Source organism: Denticeps clupeoides, chromosome 15 (genome assembly GCF_900700375.1).
Source record: "Denticeps clupeoides chromosome 15, fDenClu1.1, whole genome shotgun sequence".
Lineage (NCBI taxonomy): Eukaryota > Metazoa > Chordata > Actinopteri > Clupeiformes > Denticipitidae > Denticeps > Denticeps clupeoides.
The window spans coordinates 445,001-462,178 of record NC_041721.1 but is presented as its reverse complement, the minus strand read 5'-3'; the positions used below and the strand labels follow the sequence as shown (position 1 = coordinate 462,178).

General features: G+C 48.2%; 2 protein-coding genes across 9 annotated transcripts; both read left to right on the top strand.

The window, feature by feature from the left end:
* The first annotated feature begins 173 nt into the window (after positions 1 to 173).
* Positions 174 to 10,854, top strand: cdhr5-rs (cadherin-related family member 5, related sequence). Of its 3 annotated transcripts, none has more exons than XM_028953810.1 (16): positions 174 to 313; positions 4,635 to 4,739; positions 4,820 to 5,028; positions 5,118 to 5,174; positions 5,255 to 5,347; positions 5,430 to 5,516; positions 5,610 to 5,720; positions 5,796 to 5,966; positions 6,931 to 7,021; positions 7,109 to 7,215; positions 7,293 to 7,493; positions 7,596 to 7,718; positions 7,796 to 7,874; positions 8,682 to 8,875; positions 9,043 to 9,063; positions 9,355 to 10,854. In XM_028953810.1, the coding sequence occupies exons 2-16, from the start codon at positions 4,673 to 4,675 to the stop codon at positions 10,213 to 10,215; spliced, it is 2,472 nt and encodes an 823-aa protein (XP_028809643.1). In that variant the 5' UTR covers positions 174 to 313; positions 4,635 to 4,672; the 3' UTR covers positions 10,216 to 10,854. The 3 variants fall into 3 exon arrangements, with proteins under 3 accessions (XP_028809643.1, XP_028809642.1, XP_028809644.1); XM_028953809.1 differs by having other exon boundaries at positions 5,240 to 5,347; XM_028953811.1 differs by lacking the exon at positions 9,043 to 9,063 and having other exon boundaries at positions 5,240 to 5,347.
* Positions 10,855 to 12,583: 1,729 nt separating this feature from the next.
* On the top strand, positions 12,584 to 16,895 carry irf5 (interferon regulatory factor 5). 6 transcript variants are annotated; one of them, XM_028953817.1, is made up of 11 exons: positions 13,391 to 13,548; positions 13,640 to 13,813; positions 13,917 to 13,977; positions 14,178 to 14,358; positions 14,434 to 14,620; positions 14,697 to 14,719; positions 14,800 to 14,827; positions 14,898 to 15,209; positions 15,720 to 16,109; positions 16,327 to 16,445; positions 16,584 to 16,895. In XM_028953817.1, exons 4-11 carry the CDS (start codon positions 14,185 to 14,187, stop codon positions 16,770 to 16,772), a joined length of 1,422 nt encoding a protein of 473 aa, XP_028809650.1. In that variant the 5' UTR covers positions 13,391 to 13,548; positions 13,640 to 13,813; positions 13,917 to 13,977; positions 14,178 to 14,184; the 3' UTR covers positions 16,773 to 16,895. The 6 variants fall into 6 exon arrangements, with proteins under 6 accessions (XP_028809646.1, XP_028809648.1, XP_028809649.1 ...); XM_028953815.1 differs by having other exon boundaries at positions 13,296 to 13,548; positions 13,640 to 13,977; XM_028953816.1 differs by having other exon boundaries at positions 13,296 to 13,813.
* The last annotated feature ends 283 nt before the right edge of the window (positions 16,896 to 17,178 follow it).

Below are 17,178 nucleotides of genomic sequence, written 5' to 3'. Positions count from 1 at the left end.
ACCTGCCAAACACACATGGCGGGCGGCCAGGCCGCGGTAAGAGGGGGCAGGTCGTGTGTTCTCGCTTTAACCTCCCTCCCTCTCTCCCTCCCTCCTGATCCTGTCCTGGAGACGCCCTCTAAGCCCCCCTGTCCGGCCCCGGCGAAAAGCCCTTAATTCTCCCTGAACACCCGCACACACACACACACCGGGAGAGCTTCACTCCTCGCCCGGGCAGCGGAGAGGCGGCCAGACATGCGGCGGGGGCCGGGGAGGGGGTCCGGAGCGCGCCGCGGCGAGACCGACCGGACGGACGCCTGCTCCGCATGCCTGTGTGAGTTTGTGTTTTCCCGCCGAGGCCTGGTTCTACCGCCGAGGCCTGGTTCCGTCGCAGCGGCCTGGTTCCGTCGCAGCGGCCTGGTTCTACCGCCGAGGCCTGGTTCCGTCGCAGCGGCCTGGTTCCGTCGCAGCGGCCTGGTTCTACCGCCGAGGCCTGGTTCCGTCGCAGCGGCCTGGTTCCGTCGCAGCGGCCTGGTTCCGTCGCAGTGGCCTGGTTCCGTCGCAGCGGCCTGGTTCTACCGCCAAGGCCTGGTTCCGTCACAGTGGCCTGGTTCCGTCGCAGCGGCCTGGTTCTACCGCTGAAGCCTGGTTCCGGCACTGAGGCCTGGTTCCGTTGCCATAGATGTAAAGATTTACATTTACAGCATTTACCAGACGTCCTTATCCAGAGCGACTTACAGTCAGTAGTTACAGGGACAGTCCCCCCCTGGAGACACTCAGGGTTAAGTGTCTTGCTCAGGGACACAATGGTAGTAAGTGGGATTTGAACCTGGGACTTCTGGTTCGTAGGCGAGTGTGTTACCCGCTAGGCTCCTCCCACCCATGCAAAGATGTAAACTGGCGTCATGTGTGGCTTCGGGCTCCAGTAATATTAATGCGAATGATGCACACAGTAAAATAAAAACGGAAGCGTCTATCGACCAGGGATTCAACACAGAACACGTTTGTGATTATTTTACATACATTTTTAGTAACAAATTGTATGTTGTCTTCTGATATTTTTTTATTAATAAATCGCGTGCATTACTGAAGACGCCTTCCAGAACTTGTAATGAAGGAAATGATGAGATGACGAGTATCGGTTTATCGGGTTGTGCTGCAGCAGCCCATGCCAGTCGTGCCCATGCCAGTCGTGCCCATGCCAGCGGACTAATTGCTCTGAAGCCATTTGGAGTTGTGCGGTTGCCAGATTTGGCTAATGAGCCTCCGCTGTTGCTGGAAACAACAGACCGAGGGGCCAGCGGGGGGCTTTTATTTCCCCGCCGTGTGCTTCATATTTAAAGATCTGGGCGAGAAATAAACAGGCCCCGTGAGGTGCCATCACACACCAGCTTTGATGGGATATCGTCTGTTTGCACGCGCACCACAACTCGGCGAGTGTGAACGCGCCTGGCAGGGCTGAGTGTGCTGGGCCGGGATATGAAATCATATTCCCTCCTAATCCCATAATCACAGCGTGTGACAAAGACCTACTTCCTGTGGCGTCTTTCATGCTAATTAAAGCGCGTAATCCGCACCGGGCCGTGGACGCTGTCCATGACAATCGCGCCTCAGAGACGCCGTCCCCACGCAACCCACACGTTCAGTTCGACCGTTTTACCATACTGGCCAGGCATTGTATTCATAAATCACAATAACATTAATATGTAAGAGATGAAATTGTGTTAAGTGCCACCTCAGTGACACCTAATAAAATTTAGGAAGGGCGTGGCCGAATCGAGTGGTCCGTTTAACGTTCAGAATTAACGTGGATGCCTACACCCAGGATCCTTACAACACATCCACTTACCTATATCTCTTCGCTTGATAATCCCAAAAGTGAATAAAGGCTAATGGTGTGATTACCGACAATTGACAAGATTAGGAGGCATAGCTCATTGAAGGCATTGCAGATGTCAAATAGATTATACCGTCTCATTTACATTTACATTTACGGCATTTACCAGGCCCCCTTATCCAGAGCAACTTACAGTCAGTAGTTACAGGGACAGTCCCCCCCTGGAGACACTCAGGACTTTTCAAATCGCTTTTCAAATCCTTGCTGTAAAGGGTTTAGGGCTTGATAGGTAAAATAAGTATTGAAAATAGACTTAAATCTACAGGGTGGGCCATTTATATGGATCCATCTTAATAAAATGGGAATGGTTGGTGACAGTAACGTCCTGTTTGTGGCACATTAGTATATGTGAGGGGGCAAACTTTTCAAGATGGGTGGTGACCATAGTGGCCATTTTGAAGTCGGCCATCTTGGATCCAACTTTTGTTTTTTCCAATAGGAAGAGGGTCATGTGACACATCAAATTTATTGGTAATTTAACAAGAAAAACAATAGTGTGCTTGGTTTTCACATAACTTTATTCTTTTATGAGTTATTTACAAGTTTCTGACCACTTATATAATGTGTTCAATGTCACCAACCATTCCCATTTTATTAAGGTGTATCCATATAAATGGCCCACCCTGTATGTCATAGATATGTCTTTGTAATGCTAACATCCATGAACAACATTTAATTCTTATTTAGCCTAAAGTCATATACAGTATGTCTTAGTGGGCTTTGACAGTCCAATATAGTCAAGAAAATTACTTAGAAAAAAAATCATTTTAAAAATTATTAAATACTCTAGGGAATCTTAAAATGCAACCTGATTGCACTCAATCATACTTATGTAAGTGAATTAAATGCACCCACTCCTTTGAAAATATGTTTGTTCCTCTGACCATTGCACGCAATAGCATGACGAACCTTGCAGTTCAAAACATGTTAAACCTCAGATTAGGCCTTCTACGAAAGGCTGACGTGATGCCTTCAGCGTTGGAAACAGGAACGATGGCCAGCCGCACCACAGAGTAAAGGGACACCAGCTGTGCTTATTCTGAGATGTGAAATGGCTCCTTACTGACCTGAGTACAGGCCTCGCGTCACTCATCTAAATCCCAGTGCTGTGGTGATATGAGAAGTCATGGGTCCTACCCCGACTGGTGCACAGAGGAGGAGCACCTAAAGAGGATTTGCGGGCATTATTAGAGGATCCAGAAAAAGCCACTAGTGGTGCAGGTAGGTGTGTGTTTAGGGTACTAGTGTGTGTGCAGGGAGCTGATGCGTGAGTCACGTTATCTGCGGTGCTGCCAGCTCAGCTTTAAACAGCACTTAAAACCAGCCTGGCGGGTTATAAGCAGTTAGAAGAAGCCAAAGTTCGAAAAACACAGATAGTAAACAAATACAGACCTGAAATGGAGGCTTAATGAAGTGAACAGCCTTTTGGCCTCCACCTCGGCTACGTCATCTCTTCCTTACAAAGCATGTTCATTCCAAATCCCATAAAAATAAAACTCCCAAACACTTAAATAAATGGTTTGTTAGGGATTTATTATACCTTATTATTATCATAGGTATATTATAATTCTATTTTAATTGTAATCAATTTATTGGGACATGATTATATTTCCAATATTTCAAGGGTCTTTGAGGGTAGTAGAACATTTTACATCATTTATACGATATGATTTGACAGTATGATTGGTATTTTATAGTATGGTGTAGTTGGAATGATATGGTATGATTGGTATGGTATGGTATAGTATGATATGGGGGAGTGGTGGCCTAGAGGTTAAGGAAGTGGCCCCGTAATCAGAAGCTTCAAATCCTGATCTGTCACTGAGGTCCCCTTGATGAAGTTCGGGTCCCCATACACTGTTCCCGGGGTGCCTATCATGGCTGCCCACTGCTCACCAAGGGTGATGGTTAAATACAGAGGACACATTTCACTGTGTCACCGTGTGCTGTGCTGCCGTGTTTCACAATGACAGTCACGTCACTTCCACTTTCATTTTGAGCATGAGACGAGTTGAATGGGTGTTTGTTTGCGGTGTCCAGCGTACTTTTTGTGTCAATAGGCATCTGGATGGTTTCTGCTCATATGAGCTTGTAAATCAGTTGTGTTGCCAGAATATTTCACAGAAGCATGACACAGATTGCACATTGTGTTTCCGTTATTCAAGTTCATTCTACTGGGTTTATTTTTACATGTTGAAGGGGCGCTATAATGACAATCGCTGGTCTGTTGGGTTTTGAAATGTCAGGTGGTAATTCAAGTACCCAGTCGTACAGAGCCAAATATCAATATTCGGTGTCCCTGCAGTGATATAATATCAGCACATAAAATATTGTGACATTATTCAGTATCCTGGTATACATAGATGGTATGGTATGGTATGGTATGGTATGGTATGGTATGGTATGGTATGATTGGATTTGATTGGATTGGATTGGTATGGCATTCTATAGTATGATTATTTTGGTTTGATATGGCATGGTATAGTTAGTATAGTATGGTATGGTATGGTATGGTATGGTATGGTTGGATTGGATTAGAATGGTATGGTATGGTATGATTGGTATGGCATAGCATTGTATAGTATTATTGATTTGGTTTGATATGGCATGGTATTGTTAGTATAGTATGGTATACATAGATGGTATGGTATGGTATGGTATTGTATGGCATTGAGTTATTGGTCGGGTTTGACATATGATTGATATGTTATGATATGGTATGATTGGTTATATATGGAATTGATTTTTTAACCCACAGCAGGGATATAAGTTGACGGCTCAAGGAGGCACTCAAACATGGTGAAACCTTGGAAGTTTCTCCTTTGCCAGATGGCAATGAACATGTTCTACCATGTTGTGAAAGGTAATAATAAAACATCTTTTTACTGATAGGAAAAGCTAACCAACAATTAATATAACAAACAAGCTTTTTTGTATTGACAGCCAGTCTGTGCCTTGGTGGCCATGACATTTTTGCTGCCGTTCGAGAGAACAGTCCCACCGGTCAGTTCATCGCAAACCTCAACATCAAAGGAGACCCTGGAGCCAACAGTATTCGCCTGTGCCTGACTGGAGAAAATTCCAACTGGTTCTTCCTGGATGGTCAAACAATCAGACTCAACTCATCTTCGACCAGACCTCTGGACCGAGAGGTATGAGCAGGCGGACGCTTTTTTTGCTTTAAATTGTTATATCATATCATATACATCATAATGAATTGAATATAAAACATTTTTTATAGTCCCAGGGATCGGTTATCATGGCTGCCCTGTCCTGTTATGAAGAGGACACAGTACAGGTACAACACGACACAACACCACACCACAAAGAGAAGATTCTGGGAGGGTTTAGAAAGGCGAGCAGATGTTTGTCTTGCAGAGTCAGTACAGAATCATGGTTGAGATCCTGAATGAAAATGACAACATGCCAGTCTTCATGGAGGAGACGATACAACCGATCTACATAAGTGAGGTAAACTTGGGTGTTACTCGTTGTGACAGAATGACATCAGGCCAGTAAGTACCAAGTACTGATATTTTCTTCTCCTTCCAAGTTGGCATTAGTGAATACGGTAGTCTTCACAGTAAAGGCAAAAGACTTGGATGGAGACACAATAACCTACGTCATCGATCAAGCATCAGTATGTCATTTCTTAGTCAAATCAATGTGCATTATGTTCTTGCTGGAAAAACGGTACTTGAGCAAGTTTTCCACCGTCTCTGTTTGAGTGCAGCCTGATGCCAGCTACTTCAGGATAGACTTGCCCAACAGTGGAAAAGTAGTTTTGGACAAGCCTCTGGACTACGAGAGCAAGAATCAGCTGGAGGTGGACATATACGCAGTGGTGCGTAAGCCCCTTACACCAATCCAGTGTGGCGAGGTACGTTCGTTTTGCTCAACGTCAACTATGCCAACACAGGAAATGAACACTAGAGAGAAGAACAATGTGACCGCAATGCTTACCGTGAATGTGTTGGATGGAGATGACCAGTACCCATTCTTCCTGCCATGTGCTCCTATCTCGAAAGACCAGGTCCACTCCATCTGCACAAACCCAGTCTACACCTCCAACATAACAGAGGATGAGGAGGTACGTCCATGGCCGGCACGTGGCACAGGCAATATAGGCAAATGCTAAATCTGCCAGAAATGGAGGACGAAAAAAAGTGTTTTTTAAAACTACCTGCTATTAATGTGTCTTCATATGAAAAGACCAAGCCCACATGAATTAAGTAGTAGTATTAATAATAATAATAATAATAATAATAATGATACGTAACTTTCGTGTGCAGCTACTTTCCTCAACACTATGGCAAATTTAAATTCAAATTCAAACTCAAATTTTATTTGTCACATACACAGTCGTACACGGTATGATATGCAGTGAAATGCTTTTTGCGACTGCTACAGACCCCAATATTGCAAATGTTGCAAGTATACAATGAACCAATATGCAAATATTGCAAACATAACCAAATATTACACTTTTACGTCTTTAACATAAAATATGTGTAACTGGTAGGATGAAGGTGTGCAAATGAGTGAAAGACAATGTTTAAAGAAAAAAAGAGCCATAAAAAAAAGAGCAGTAAAGTAAAAAGCACACAGATTTTGTGCAGAGTCCAGAGTGATTGAAGGTGAAAGTGCTGGAGTTCTATGTACCGTTGTAGTTGAAGCTCGGACAGCCTGCGGGAAGAAGCTCCTCCTCATTCTCTCTGTGTTGGACCTCCCTGATTGCAGCAGAGAGAACAGTCCATTGTTGGGGTGGGTGAGGTCCTTCACTATCTTCCTGGCCCTGGTACAGCACCGTTTGCTGTAGATAGATTGAAGGTCAGGGAGCTTGGTACGGCCTGGCAAGCCAAAAGGGCCAAAAATATCCATGTTCACAATGCATTATTAAGATAACACCATAAAAATGTTGCGTTCTAGTTGCATTCTGGGGACGCCACCTAAAATCTCACCTGGGGATCCAAATTTGTTGAGGCCGGTCACGTCATACCTATTATCCTTATCCTATCATGCAATGTGACACGAATGAGTGCATTTTCTCGCAGGACGTTATCCTAAATTTTGCTCCTGGTCCAATTCATGCTGAAGATGGAGACAAGGAGCTACAAGAACCCCTGTTCTATACAATTCTCTCAGGTCAGCCTTTCTGAGCTCATGTTACATTGCCAAGGTAAATCATATAAATGTTGAACATTTCACCAAGAAGCTGCAGGTGTGCTGCAGGTGATGACCACGGCAGGTTCATAATTGACAACCAGACAGGAGAGATCATGCTGACCATGCGTGTGGAAAACCGACTGTTATCTCCCCTCTATAGACTGAGAATAATGGTGAGTGCACCAGCAGAGAGGTCAATTGTTTCATCCACAGTGAGAAGTCAACATCCTTGCACAACCATCTCCCTCAGGCCGCTCAGAAGAACGACCCAAGGAAGTTCACAGTGGCGACGGCCCTGGTGCACGTTCAGGCCGAGAACCGCTTTCCACCCCACTTTAACCGGACCACTTACAAGGGCTTTGTCATTGAGAACTCCAGTCCTGCTACACTGGTGGCCACCTATGGCAACCAAGTGCTTCTGGTCCAGGCTATCGATCAAGATTTCAAAGACGTATGAATTCATATTTAAATAAAACATTTGCTTAACCTTCATGTTCTCAGTCTTCATTACCTGATGAGTTAAAAAACAAATTGCATCACTGCCTGTCTGCAGGGGGTCAACCCTCGGTTGGTGTATTCTCTCCAGCCCAACACTAAACTCTATCACATCACTCCAGAGGGAGTGCTAGTTGCCAAGACGGACCATCTGCAGGCCTTCGACAGGCACATCATGGAGGTGAGGATTAGTCCACTTCATGTGACTTGTAGCAAACGATGCCAAAGAGCTTGACCGAAAGAATGCATTGAACACAGGTGGTTGCAATGGACCAGGAGTCTGGTGAAATAACCCACGCCACAGTCGACGTTGAAGTTCTACAGAAAGGCCAGCCAGGTAACACCCACTAACACACTGAGGGACATTCGTTCCTTGTGCCACATGAGCCATATTGAAAGGGGAATGTTCATTGTTCACTACGTCTAGACATGTGAGGGGATTTAAATGATCCAAAACGAGGTAGTGGGGAGCATGATAGTTGGCTCCCTTTTCCAGCTTACTGTACAAAAAGATTTCTCTTCTGGATTGTGGAACTAATTGCACTGGCTTTAGGTCAGTATTATGTCGTATGCAATGTTTGCATTGTTGGAGGGCTTACTCACCTAAACGCTTCCAGAAAAGCCCCTGTAACTGATCCAGGGACGCACAGAGGACATTGTTAGCAGCTAGCATTGATTGTTACCACCATTGCAAGGGGCCTAAGTCTGGATTAGAAATTGGATTAGCCACTTTATCTGACCATCGCACCCACAGCATGTCCTCCCAGTGGCCTGAATACATTTACACATTTACGGCATTTATCAGACGCCCTTATCCAGAGCGCCTTACAATCAGTAGTTACAGGGACAGTCCCCCCCTGGAAACACTCAGGGTTAAGTGTCCTGCTCAGGGACACAATGTTAGTAAACAGGATTTGAACCTGGGTCTTCTGGTTCATAGTCAGTAGTTACAGGGACAGTCCCCCCCTGGAAACACTCAGGGTTAAGTGTCCTGCTCAGGGACACAATGTTAGTAAGCAGGATTTGAACCTGGGTCTTCTGGTTCATAGACGAGTGTGTTACCCCACTAGGCTACTACCACCCTGATAACATGCTAGCATGCTACCGTGAGATATTCAGCATCAAACACTTTGAACTCCCACAGTTCCCCGAAGCCAGTTTGGGGAGGAGCGGCTGTTTGGCGAGATGGATGCGAAAATTGCCGGTGGCATTGCGGGAGTGATTGTCATCATAGTGCTCGCAGCCCTCTTTGTCCTGGTGCAGCTGCTGAGGAGACGGCATGACAGACAGGACCCAGTCGACAGGGGCTCGGTGGCCCTGGGCAAACATCCTAATGTGGTAAGGGCTAAGTAGTAACCTAGTAAAACACCTAGAAGTAGAACAGACACCAAGAAAACTACATTGTAATGAGTGAGGGTAGTTTGTGAACTATACGAGTGACATTTCTCGCCTCGTCACACTCTTTGCTCTCACACTCTCTCTGGTCACTAACGCTGCTTATCTAGAGCTTAAGATGGTTCCAGATGGTAAGTTTGGACGTACCCATGAGTCCCTGTGCGTGCATTGTGTTTGTGACTGTGCTGGTGTGATTTCGTTGTAGGCACTGGCCAGTTTTACCAATGTAAGAATTAAAGCTGGCCAGTATGCGAACCCTCGTGTATGTTGCGTATCATAGCGCTCCTTGTGCGTATTGGACCCACGTTTAACCCGCAGCATCATTTGATGGAATGTTTGTGATTGTGTGCCATATTTGCATCCAAGGACTCCCATCATTGGACATGGCGAGTCCCTAAATGCCCTTTCTCCATGATCAACAGGTCAACTCCGGACGTCCCATGCCACTAATCGAGGACGTGTCCTACCACAATGAAGCATTTACAGATAATGAGTCCCTTGACATTCTCCACGGGAAACAGGGCGTTTACACCAAAAAAGAGGATCTTGCGGTGCCACCTCCGCCCAGTGAAACTTTGAGGAACAAAAACATCTGTGACATGCTGCCAATTCTAATAATCCCTGAACCAGTGCCCAAAGACACAGCCCTGCCATTTTTGTCCAATGGGAAAGGCCTGGAAATGTCCCTCAGCAAACGTTCCTCCTTAAACGAAGGGACCTCCCAAAGGAACAAGGATGTTGTGTTGGGAACCGAGAGTATTACTATCAAGGAAGAGGCACAAATGCTAGTGGACAGGAGGGAGAGCAAGGGAGACGTTTTAATAGCCCCTTCGCAAGGAGTTAGGGTCACCATTAAAGCTGAAGTTATGGAAAAGGGACAACTAGACGACGGCCCAGATCCAGAGAAGAGGCAAAGTGATGATGCAACAGCCAATTCTAGTGGTGGACGTAGGCAGAGCTACAAAGACAGTGCTGCTGATGAAGACAAGGACGAGGAGGAAATAGTAAATCCGTACCGATCGATATTCCCCGTACTGTACATCTCTGATGACGAGGACTCAACTGAGGAGGACGAACCCAAAAGCAGACCTCGCTACCAAAGACACCAGCCAAAAAAACCTCCTCGAGACAAGGAACAAGTAGGAGTGGCGTCCCATCGTGGGGATCCAAAACCACACCACAGCCAGCAAGCATCTTCTTCTAAACCAAAAGAGGGCGATCAGGACCAAGAGCATCCACAGTCGGGGCTTTTGGTTTTTGTTGAAGACTCTGTTGAATTTTAAGCATGTTAAGCCAAAAATGTCTCAAAAATGGACATTGGCTACGTGAAATCTCCACCAAGATACAAAAGACGTTCATTCCCTCCGGATCACTCGACCAGCGGCTAAGGAATCGTCCTTGTGTGAAATATGTCTGTTCAGCCTTAATCCTTTTTTGAGTGATTGCGTGACATTTAAGGAATGACATTTAACGGGAAAACCCATCCCACCGTCCATCCTGGACCGTGGTCCACCGGTCTCCTTCTTTTCTAAACGTAATCATTTGTAACGGATGTTGTGTTAACATTGTAAATACGTTTGTTTGGTGTCCGTGTGGCTGAGCGAGAAGCTGATGGACGCTCGCCCTGAGCGGGTAACGGGATAGAAAGGTTGACCAAGGCTCTGGCTTGTAAACCGTATTTCCACGAAACGTCGGAAGGCCTTAACGAGTGGCCACTTGGTGGATAATCTGCATGAAATGGCACCGCAGGGCGCTGAAATGTCACCACGTGGCTGCCGGAAGGGCAAGATTAAACAGCGCCCCCAGCAGGGAAGTGGTGGCTTCGCTTCTGTCACTTTAATAACTTCTGTACGTCATGTCATTCCTGTAAATTGAATTCCTCAAGTTGAAGTTTATGGCTTTAATAAAATTGTTTTCATGTATTTATCTTGGGAAGGTCACTCTAATACCTTTTTAATGGCTTTTCAATATAATTTTAAGAGATGAACGCTGTCATTAATGGACATTTATGGACATCACTTCCAATTTGACCAAATAAATGAGACCATTCAACATTTTCACCCAGAACATTGCCACAGTGACTGTCAATGTGAAACACTGCAGCGCAGCACACGGTGACACGGTGAAACGTGTCCTCTGTATTTAACCGTCACCCTTGGTGAGCAGTGGGCTCCATGACAGGAGCCCGGGGACCAGCGTGTGGGGACGGGACCTTCGTCAAGGTAGACCCACGCAGTCTAATGAAATCCTTCATTTCAGAGCTCAGAACTGCTTTTAACTTGGACAACTAGCATGATAATAATAATAAAACTCTGGACACGTATGTATATCACAATTTAGTACCTTGTACCCGTGCTTTTAATATTTAACACCATTAATACTGACACCATCATGAGAAAAATGACGTACTCTGACTTGAAAGCAGAAAGCAGGAAGGAAGTACGGGCGGGAAAATCGCCATTTCGGAACAGATTGTGATGTGAACAGCGGTCCGTGCGACAGGGAAGCGTTCCGTGGATTTTATTCCTTTTCCAAACGACATTACGGACCTCAGACTGAGGGGCGGGCTGACGGTGCCAGCGCAGACGACTTGTCATCTGTGCTTCTCCAGCGAGGGGGCTTTTATTACTTCACTGCACCGATAACGTGGCGATTTGCCCTCGGGGGCCCAACCTAATCCGGCCATTTTGTCGTCCCCCCCGCTGCTGGTAATTGAGTATTCGTTGCTGGATGTACATCTCGAGGTCATGAAGAGGGCCCACGTTCTGGAACGTTCTCAGCCGCCTGCTTCCTGCCGCTTGCACGTGGTTCACGTCTAAAAATAGCCGGAAGAAAAAGGCGAAATGAAACCCGAGCGGAGCTGCGGCGCCGGGCGCCTTAATCCCGCTTTCAATCTACTGCTCGGCACCAATTACAAATCCTGGAGTCACGAGGACACGGCTCACCTGTGAACGTTGTCCCGTCGCGCTGGGACGGTGGTGTGGACCGTCGGGTTTGGGAACTTGTGCAGTTTCGGTGTTCGACTTTTCATGCAAAAAAAAAAACCCCACACTTTTTTATGTCATTCTTCAACTACGCTGAGAAAATACATGTTTAATACAATTAAAGCTTTTTTATTATTTTATTTATTAGCAGTTTTTTGCAGCTGAGGCCTTGTGTTTTGTCAAAATGTGTTTAATAGATTTTGTATTACATGGAAGATTTTCTGTAAGTTTGTGCTTGTGATAAACTGTGCTTGTGGAATTTAAATGAAACGTATTACTTCTTTATGAAATAAATGATGCACTTATATTTCTAATACGTAGAATATAACAGAAAATAAAAAATAAAACTCCATCTAATCTCTTGATGAACCAATTTCTGGAGGAATGGGCCAAAACCAGGACATTTTCCAGACGTCCTTATCCAGTCCCCCCCTGGAGACACTCAGGGTGAAGTGTCCTGCTCAGGACACTTAGTAAGTGGGATTTGAACCTGGGTCTTCTGGTCCATAGGCGAGTGTGGCCACTAGGCTCCTACCACCCTGACCCCTGACCAGAAAGAGAATTTCTTCCCGATTCTCACGCATCATCTCTCTCTCTCGCCGTTTCTCCACAGGAGGTGACTTCACCCCCCCCGACTCGCCGAAGATCTTGACACCAGGATGAAACTGCTACCGACCATCAGCGAACCACATTCTTCTTTTTACTTTACGGGACATCTCAGAACCCCTCCGTGCCTACGGAGCATTTCCAGATAAGGCCCCCGCCATCACCGGGGTGCTAGTTAACGCCCGAGAGGGAGATAACGCCTGACATCCGGCCCTCGCATGTTTTCCCCAGTAAAGGTCATGTGACAGAAGATCCCTGGCGTCCCCTTGACGTCCCCCCATCTTTCCATTTATCACCACTTTTTACGGCTACGACGCTGTCAAACTAATAATCAAAGCTGCAATATCTAGAAAATAAAGCACTGTGTGACCATCACATGGCAGCTTCTCCCGTCCTTCCGTCCCCGGACGTCCTTTACCTGGTTCCACATCAAACGTCTTTTCACCATTCCGAGTGTCCTTGTCATAGCGTGTTAGACGGAACCTGGTGCCACACGTCACATTTACACCAAGTTCAAACATGGGAGCGTAGACTCCCTGGGGGACCGGGGTGTCCTCCTCACCGTCCCCTCACCACACTGGACCGGAATTCCTCCAGTTGGCTCGATCCCGCCACCTACCGTCTGAAAGGGCGCGGTGCACTTCATTAAAAATGCACGTCGTGAAAAGAGACTCTGCACACGGAGGACCGTCCCCGTCCCCAGCAGGACTGTCCCCGTCCCCACTCTGGCTGCCGAGTCTCTCCCGGAAACAGCGACTTTGTGACGGTAGGAGAAGAGAAGAGAAGAGAAGAGAAGTGAACTGGTTTATTTGCAGCTTCCGTCTGTATGTGTCCGGAAGGGCGGGACCCGCGGAGCTTGTCGGTAAAAGCCGGAGACCCGCCGCGCAAAACCGGACCGGACCGGGGCTTATTACCGTCTCCGACCGCACTGTACCGGGCCATTTTATTACCGTCTCCCGCCGCTCCGTACCGTACCGGAGCTTTTTACCGTCTCCGACCGCTCCGTACCGGAGCTTTTTACCGTATCTGTCCGCGCCGCTCCGTACCTCACCGGACCGTACCGTACCGGGACTTTTTACCGTCTCCCGCCGCTCCGAACCGGAGCTTTTTACCGTACCTGTCCGCGCCGCTCCGTACCGGGACTTTTACCGTCTCCGACCGCTCCGAACCGGAGCTTTTTACCGTACCTGTCCGCGCCGCTCCGTACCGGGACTTTTACCGTCTCCGGCCGCTCCGAACCGGAGCTTTTTACCGTATCTGTCCGCGCCGCTCCGTACCTCACCGGACCGTACCGTACCGGGACTTTTTACCGTCTCCCGCCGCTCCGAACCGGGACTTTTACCGTCTCCGACCGCTCCGTACCGGAGCTTTTTACCGTACCTGTCCGCGCCGCTCCGTACCGGGACTTTTACCGTCTGTCTGTCTGTCTCCGTCTCTTTTCTTCTCCTCCACCAGGTGAGCAGCGCGTTTTTATCCACCTGTTTTTTCTGCGTGTTTATATTAATATTTCTGTGCGTGTGAGGAGTTGCGAGTTTTGTGGGTTTGACGTATTTCATGGTGAATCTAAACTTTTAAAGAGTGTCAGGGGGGAAATGTCCCTTCGTACTTCCTGGCTTGATCAGGTGACCTGATGTCCTGACTTCCTCTCGAACCAGCTCCACCATGAGCGTCCAGCCCAGACGGGTCCGGCTGAAGCCGTGGCTCCTGGCCCAGGTGAGCGGCGGGACGTACCCGGGCCTGCAGTGGATCGGGCCGGACCGCCGGCTCTTCCAGATCCCCTGGCGCCACGCCACGCGCCACATGCCCGCCTCGGACGAGGAGAACACCATATTCCGGGTGAGGAACCCTCGCCCCGGTTATTCTCGCGGCGCGGTGGTGGTGGTGGTGCTGATGATGGTTGTCCTCCACCAGGCCTGGGCCCTGGAGACCGGGAAGTACCAGGAAGGCCTTGACGAGCCCGACCCGGCCAAGTGGAAGGCCAACCTCCGCTGCGCCCTCAACAAGAGCCGCGAGTTCCGGCTGACGTTCGACGGCACCAAGGAGACGCCCGTCCAGCCGTACAAGATCTACGAGGTGTGCGAGCAGCTCTGCAACGGAGGTACGTGGCGGGGACGCCGGTCCTCAGGCGACCTTGTCCCATCGTGGCATCATGTGCCGTTTCTTTTGCTCCACAGACACGCCCGACGACGGATCTGAGGTAACACCGTACGGTACTGAATAGAGATTCCGACTTTTGTGGATTCTGACCGAGGATCTTCTCCCCGTTTTCCTTCCCAGTTACCGAACATCGTGGACCTGTCCCTTGGTGGGTTTCTTCTTCTTCATATTTATAGGGGAGTTCCGGCGAATTCCCAATTAAAGTTGAATTATTACAGCCACAGACCCTCAACTTGACGACCCGCCAGAGTTCTCGTCCGAGAGAAGTGACGTCCCTTACCAGTCACCGATGGTCAACCGGTTTGGCCCCGCCCACATGCTCCCAGTCAGCCACGCCAATCCACCGGCCACCGCAACTCACTCGGAGTTCCACGGCCACATGGACGCGGAACCCGGCCGGTTCGTCCACCCAGGCCACCTGCCGGTCGTCCCCGCGCCCGTGATGGAGACCCCCATGTCCGGGGTCCAGACCCAAGGCGAGAGCCAGCCGTGCATCTACGACCTGCTGAGCAGCCCCCACATGCTGCCACGTGAGTCCACGGCCGTCTTTACCCGCACTACGAAGAGGGAAATAATAACGTAGCGCCAAATTACAAATCTAATTTACATATCATTAAAAAATTATTTACATATCGTTAAAACCTATTTACATATCAGTTAAAACCTATTTACATATCGTTTAAAAATTATTTACATATCGTTAAAACCTATTTACATATCAGTTAAAAACTTATTTGCATATCGTTTAAAAATTATTTACATATCGTTAAAACCTATTTACATATCAGTTAAAACCTATTTACGTATCGTTTAAAACATATTTACATATCGTTAACATTTAGTAGCACACAAAACATGGAAAAGATGGGTACTTCAGAGCAAAAGGTCGGTGTGGTTCAGGCCAAGATCTCCACCTCTAGTTGGGATGTAGACCCCGCCCACTCGACTTGCTGACTCCGCCTCTCTACCTCAACGTGCACCCCTTATGTCGATCGGGGTGCGGGCGGAACACTAACGGAAGGCTGTTGGTGCTTTGGCAGTGACCGATTTGGACATCCGGTTCCAGTACCGCGGCCGGACCGCCGGCTCCTTGACCGTCAGCAACCCTCAGGGCTGCAGGCTTTACTACGGCAACCTGGAGCCCACGCCCGACCAGGTGGACCTGTTTGGCCCCGTCACCCTGAACCAGGTGCTGTTCCCCGGCACGGTGGAGATTCAGAACCAGAAGCAGAAGTTCTACACGGACCAGCTGCTGGACGTGATGGACCGCGGACTCATCCTGGAGATCCGGGGCCAGGACATCTACGCCGTGCGCCTGTGCCAGTGCAAGGTGTACTGGTCCGGGCCGGGCGTGCCGGAACAGGGTCCCCCAAATCACATGGAGAGGGAGAAGAAGATCAAGGTCTTCAGCCTCAACGACTTCCTGCACGGTTAGTAGCAGCCTAGCGGGTACGAACCAGAAGACCCGGGTTCAAACCCCACTTACTACCATCGTGTCCCTGAGCAGGACACTTAACCCCGAGTGTCTCCAGGGGGGGACTGTCCCCGTCACTGCTGGATAAGGGCATCTGGTAAATGTAGTAGAGACTGTTGGACCGCTGGAGGCGGTGGAAAATGGCGTAACCTTCTGCCCTTTCGTCACGGCAGGACTCATCTTGCACCAGAAAAGCCAAGCTCCTGTCCTGCCGGCGTTCGAAATCTACTTCTGCTTCGGAGAAGACTGGCCGGACAAGAAACCGAAGGAGAAGAAGCTCATCATGGTTCAGGTGCGTCGCGTTTCACCGTTTTTACATCATGTCGGTTTTAATGTGTCTGGTTTTAATGGCTTAATTAGCAGAAAAACTAACGTACCTAAAGTTTTATATGGAGCGTCGTATAAATTACAACAGAACATAAATCTGCAGGTGGTGCCCGTGGTCGCCCGGATCCTGACGGAGATGTTCTCCGGCGAGATGTCCTGGTCCCTGGACAGCATCCGCCTGCAGATCTCCAACCCCGACTTGAAGGACAAGACCGTGGAGCAGTTCAAGGAGCTTCACCGGCTGCTGCAGAGCCAGCACGCCCACGGGCCGTGGACACCCAACGTCCCGTAGACTACGTCCCCGCGTCCCACGTCCCCGCCAAACATTTCGTACGTGCGGGGCGTCGCACTTCCTGTTCAACAGCCGATTTCCCGCCTTGTTTTTATTTCAATAAATACCATTTCAGTATTTCTAGATGGTGGCTGGTCAACAGTCTTCTTCTCACGTCCCTGCTCCTCCACACCAAAGATCAAGATAATAAACTTAATTAATAATAATAATAATAAACCCCCAGAAGCGGCAGATTCCGGGCCGGTTCCTGCTTTTAACCGTGCGGTGGAACAGGAAGCGATGGCGGGTTCTACTGAACTCCTCGCTCGCTCGCTCTTAAGAAGAAACGGGGACGAGTTTCAGGCCGACGGCTCCGTCAATTACGTGGTTTCCAATAAAAAAATTTGTAAAAAAAGTTTGTGCAAGT